Source organism: Ictalurus furcatus, chromosome 13, assembly GCF_023375685.1.
Source record: "Ictalurus furcatus strain D&B chromosome 13, Billie_1.0, whole genome shotgun sequence".
Classification (NCBI taxonomy): Eukaryota; Metazoa; Chordata; class Actinopteri; order Siluriformes; family Ictaluridae; genus Ictalurus; species Ictalurus furcatus.
In genome coordinates this window covers 9,625,058-9,631,057 of record NC_071267.1, presented here as the reverse complement: position 1 = coordinate 9,631,057, position 6,000 = coordinate 9,625,058, and the positions used below count along the sequence as shown (strand labels likewise).

Sequence of the window (6,000 nt, the reverse complement as noted above, 5' to 3'; positions counted from 1 at the left end):
CAATCAAGAGAGTTCAAATAAAGTAGAACACGCCTTAGAAAAATGGATCTCTGTTACAGATGCAGATAGAAACAGGAATGAAATGAAACATGAGAGCTGATCTGTTAATCTTATCTCAGATGATTAACAACTAAAAGGACGTTAAAAAAAAAAATAATCTGAAGCTAGAAGGGAATATATTCAAGTATTGCAAAAGACAGGAGGCGAGATAAATTAAGAAAACCCTCTGACTAAGGGATAATCGACAGGTCCCGTATGCACGACTTGCAGATATGATGAAAACTAATTGAGACAACGTTATGGGGCCTTATTTCTATGTGCCTGATTAATGCATTTGCGTCCATTCAAATATCATCCAATTCAAATGAATGAACAGAGAGTAATGAATAACAATGATGACATTACAGCAATAATAAGGCAACTGGGATGAAACAGCTGGTGCCTCTTGGTTTTTTTTCTCACATATCCAAACATACACACTGTTCCCTAACTGCTAGATATGAAGCCCCTGCTGGTCTGAGTGTCCAGGCCCTCAGGCTACGTGAAAGCGCATGCGCAAGGACAGCAAAACCCTGTCCTTCTGCCCTGGGAATCCTCCATGGATACACCAGCTGACTGGGTTACGTAACCACAGAGTCTGTTCAGGAGAAGGGGAAAGTGAGGGGGCAGACAGAGAGAGGAGGAAGAGGAGGATGAAGCAGAAGGAGGGTAGTTTTGCACTGACTACTGGTTTTGTATTTACTATGAACACTCCTCAGATATCCTCTGATAATCCTCGCAGATGTTTGACTGCTTTCATGCTAAGGGAGTAAAGCTCCCAATTGTGACCAATAAACTGATTTCTGGCAGGAGTAGAGGAGGTGAAATCATTTGTAGAGACTCTGGAAAGACGGCATATGTTGATGATTTCACATTTTTCAAAGTCAATAAATATACTCTCTAAGGGGGGAAATGTCTTTTCTATTTATACAAAACCCACAAATCTCCTGGTTGCTGAATGCATTAGTGCTGATATGGAGCTTCATTGCCCTAAGAGAGCAGGAAATGTACAGCATGTTCCCTTTGCTGAGCCAGAGTCCTCGCTTCCTCTGAAAGTCATTTCAAAGGCAGGATAAGGCTGTGATATTATACTGCCTCCTTGTGGTAGAAGGAAGGCGTTTGCTTGATGACATGAGAGAGGCTGGTTAAGTTCAACTCTCAGATGCAATACATTTAGTTTTTGCAAAATATATTAAATATTGGCACCCTGTCCAGGGTGTACCCCGCCTTGTGCCCCATGCTCCCCGAGATAGACTCCAGGTTCCCCGTGACCCTGAAGAAACATAGATACCTCATTGATAGATACATCTATCAATATATTTAGCTTATGAAGTGCAGTACTAAATTACAGTTATTACTGTGTCTTGTTGACTGCATGTAAACACCCGTTATGTGAAATATCTTATTCAGGGCAGAACTAAATATAATTAAAATGCTATTTTTATGACCTCTCTCTTTTTTTTTTAAATTATTAAGATTTAGCAGATTCTGCAAGCCGTATGTAAACTTATGACCACAACTGTAAGACAAATTCGCTTGTGATGGGAGGAAATGGGAAGGGAAAAAAAACAAACCCACACGAGGACACACGTTTCCCCAAAATGTAAGTTTAATAGATGTTAAAAAAGTGTAAAGCTAAGATGATTGGACGTGAATACGGCACTGTACATGTCTGACAGACAGACGCTTTCACCGCAACCTTACAGTGGGCTTTGGGTGGGACAGTTGCAGTCACTCCCATGTTTACACGCACTGATCTGGGAAAAGTGGCCTAGAGGATTACAGTACAACACACACACACACACACACACACAACTCTACATACACTGCAAACACACTCGAAACACCCGACACGCACTTACAAACCTGCAGAGAAACAAAAACACACTCGTACTCTGGGTCGTTATAAAATAGTGCATAGCTCAGTGAAGGTACGTTTCGAGGGTTAATCATTCCGAGTCTTCTGTTTTCATATCAAACAACCATTTTAATCTATCGATACAACAAATCCACGCCAACTATGTTTCATGTACATATTTATATTTCATATATATTTATATTCAATATACAAAGTTACATTCTTTTCTGCAAAGGCTCATTCATAGAAATAAATACTGAGATGGCTAAAGTTGCAATGTAAAAGTCGTTTCTCTTCTCGTGGAGAAGAGGAATGACTGCAGACAAAGCCCCTCCATACACCCACTACCACTAGCAGAACAGCAGCATAACATCAGCAGAATGTTAGCTAACTCTTTTACCGCATTACAGACGCCTGTGGTTAGAGTCTAAAAGACAAAAAGGTACAAAAGTGTCATAAAAATAGGCATTTAGTCTCTAAATCTACACAAAAAAAAGTGGGGTGCTCTTTTGAGGAAACCAAGCAGTGAAAAGAAAAATCCCCACTGTGCCTACGACCAGTTCATGATCCGAGCAATATTGCATAACGGCTTTCCTTTGGACTGTGAATGATGTAATGAGTTAAATCTGTTCCCGTTTTCACAAGGGCGTGAGCTGATCATCCACAGTCGTACAAAATGACTACAAATTTTCGGAATTCCTTTGGTCAATTTAACATGAATGTATAAATAGATGCTCTGCCATTCATCAACCCTTTCTGTAAGTCACAGAATAGCATACATATGAAAAGTACAACAGATGAAAAACGCTGCTTTGTCTCGTGTCTCTCGAAATGAGCTGGGAAGAAATATACTGGAGAAGAGAGGGGTGGTGTAGAATACAGCAGAGCAGCCTAAAGACAAGAGCAGGCACTAGGGCATGCAAGCTTTTTTGCAAGCCTTGACTTAGCCTAGGAGCAGCTATTTCTCAAGAAGGTACTTTTGGCTGTGCAAACATTTCGCCCTCCAGCCACTTACAACAGCTATTTACACAGAACACGGTATTTTAATTAACATTTATCTACTTGTTCACTGTGTTGATGGATATCTTGATCTACCCGTGACAGACAGGGCTATTTTGGAATTTGGAAAAACCCATAAAAGAAAGCAAAACTGGATGGAACAACCCCCCCTCACTGTATAGACTGATCACATCAGACAACAGTCCTGCAGTCTTTAGATGTTATATGGATGGATGGATCCATCTATTTAGGTGCGCGCAGGATTGAGACTCGTATTGCCACGAAAGTGAATGTGCAAAGACTTGACTGCAAATTCCTGATAGCTGGACGCAATAACAGAGGCCCTTCAACTGAAGACATAAAATCAAAAAGAAATAAGAACACAGACACAGAAGGGCAAACCCTCAGTTGTGAAATGTTCGCGCTTGGCTGGCCGAGAGTAAAAGCATCGAAGCTCAGTCTCCGTTAACCATGACCTGCCACACTATAAGGTGACTGCGCTCGGCTTTCGCCAGGAAGGGCTGCAGCTTCAGAGCGGGTTCACTTAGGTCCTCTCCCTCACCTCCTTCATCACCTGAAATGGGGAGACAGATGTGGTAGGAAAACAATGTGAGAAAGGTTCCGGCAGATGTACAACGTATAACGTCCGAGTATAAGACACCGACCCATTCTGAAGTCAATGTAACCTTCTCCACCACTCATAACTAGGACTGATTTCGAGAACTCTGGTGTGGGCGAGTCTGCTGTTGGCTTGTCACCGCCTGCCTCGCCTCCTGCTCCAGCAGATGGGACAACATGGCCTACGATAGGGGCAACAAAACACAGATTGCAAACAGAAGGCAAGAATACGTCAATACATGAACAAACAACAGAAGGAAAGCCATGATCGTCGGCTGGACAGTTCCATGTTGTCTTTTTCCAATAATAATGATGATCAGCAAGAAAAACAGACAATTAATGTACGGTAAAACATCATCATAGAGAACGTGACTGGAGACTCACGGGTCATACCTGGAACAGCCGTGAAGAACTTGACTGCATCTCGGTGGCCATGGAAACAGAGCTGTGCATGGGCCATGGAGCAGAAAGGGACGAACGTCCCCGCTGTCACTTTATCGCTGTTTTCATCACCATAGACACGAATCACGCTGCCTGGCCGGTTGGACGTTCCCTGAGTGACTGTCTTTGCTTTGTTCAAAAATTAAATAAATCATAGATAAAGATGCTATGTCTTTTTAATTATGTTTTAAATTCAACATGACAAAAAAAAAAAAAGCAGCTGCATATTAACTACAGCAGTCAGTTAACAACCTTGCGACAGTCAGTGTGTGTAAATGAGACGCGGAAGAGACTTTAAAATCACGTACTCTCTGTGAGAGGAATAGAGATGATGACGCCGTTCCCTGTTCCGACCCACAGGCGGTTACACGAGACCATCAATGCTGTGATCCTCACAAAGGAAAAGCCCAGTTTACCAGTGCCTGAGACAAATATGATGAAAAGACCAGTAAGAAAAAGGGTCGTTTGATATTAGTCAAATGATATGACACACTGAAGCAAATTAAACATATGACGATAGCAAGGAACACAGCTTTCAGAGGGAAGGTATGTGTACTTTATGAATTAATGTGCCAACCTAGCATCTTGCTGACGTAAGGCTCTATGTCGACGTCCTGCAGATGTTGGAAGGTGTGTGCGTGGAACAGTCGAAGTGTGGAATCTAAACGGATAGACACCCAGATGCCGTCTCCGTCCCAGGCTAGTTGCCGCACTTGGCTCTCCTTGCGTGGGTGAGCGTCAAAGGACTTCTACACATGGGCAAGAGCACCGTCAATATGAGAAACCTGCATAAATCTTACAGGCGACGACGAGTGTGTTTACATGAGCACGAACGATCTGATCCTAATAAGGTCCGAATTTTTTGTGTGGTCATGTAAGCAGAATTATTAAAGCCACCTGGATTGTATCCTAATCATCAGGTTATTCAGTGCATGTACACCTTTCCATTTTTCTATATGGTACTGCATGTACATGAGATAATTTCCATCTTCGGATTCAAACAGAATCTACTCCCGATAAGACAGTATGTCCAATTCCATAAAAACGTCCAAGACGACAATAAAATAACAATAAACAAATAGACTCAAGTCTGTTTTGTGTTGAAGCACCAAACAAGAAATCCATAACATGATTTATTTTAAAATCATATATTCTGTATGGTGAACTGATGCAGCATTAACTACAATTTTATCGACAAAGTAGTGCTGCCAAGTCACTACGGGAAAATGTAGTTCAACTGACTACAGTTAAGCGAAGAAACTAAAAACTCTAGGGTTAGGGACTCGTGTAGACCTGGCAATATTCCATAATCAGCTTACCTTCATTATATTATTACCTAAATCATTTGTTTTGCACATCTAACTACACTAATTGCTGACACCATAAAGAATAAGGTTAAGACAAAAGGCTTATATAATTTTTTTTTTTAATCTATAAAAATAAATAAATAAATAAATAAATAAAGGAAAAAGAAAACCACACCTGGTACTACAACCAGTTCTACGTCTATACAATGACAAGTTTCTCTTGCCTCTATTTTCATAGCTTTGGGCTGGATAACGTAGATCTTGTTCCTGTACCCACACCACACTTTATCGTGAACCACAGTCATGCAGCGGATGGAGTGATGCGGCCGGCCCAGGTCCAACAGGTGGTAGTTGGTCAGGTCCCACTGACCGTCTACACAAGGAAACACCACAACACCATATTATCGATTATTAAAATGTCAGGGGATGATTTAAAAGCGGGTTTTCTTCAAGGTTTACATTTAATTGCGTCAAGGATTTGTCACAATGGATTTCATTTTATGTACAGCACTGTCCAAAAGTCTAAGGCACCCTATTTTCTTTAGTGCAAACTTTGTTGTAGATTTTTTCTTTTATGACTTTTACATTATCGAGTCAGTACAAAAACGTTTTAGATTTGTATGTCAGTAAAGAGAGCAGAATATTATGCAAGAGACCACGTTTCAGGCAAGACACAATGAAGGCTGCTGGGTTTTGCTGCAAAAATAAGAAGCAAGTGCGACAGTCAAAGTCTCCAGA

The 6,000-nt window shown here is 41.2% G+C and overlaps 1 protein-coding gene across 4 annotated transcripts in view; it reads right to left on the bottom strand.

The window, feature by feature from the left end:
- Positions 1-1,626: 1,626 nt before the first annotated feature.
- spag9b (sperm associated antigen 9b) overlaps positions 1,627-6,000 on the bottom strand; it is a 54,363-nt gene continuing 49,989 nt past the window's right edge. For all 4 annotated transcript variants that reach the window (XM_053640535.1, XM_053640536.1, XM_053640538.1 and 1 more), the window contains 6 exons: positions 5,487-5,635; positions 4,533-4,704; positions 4,264-4,377; positions 3,908-4,084; positions 3,562-3,696; positions 1,627-3,470 (listed from right to left, as the gene is read on the bottom strand). In XM_053640535.1, the coding sequence (XP_053496510.1) occupies positions 3,352-3,470; positions 3,562-3,696; positions 3,908-4,084; positions 4,264-4,377; positions 4,533-4,704; positions 5,487-5,635 (866 nt within the window). In that variant the 3' untranslated portion in view covers positions 1,627-3,351. The remainder of the gene's footprint in view (positions 3,471-3,561; positions 3,697-3,907; positions 4,085-4,263; positions 4,378-4,532; positions 4,705-5,486; positions 5,636-6,000) is intronic.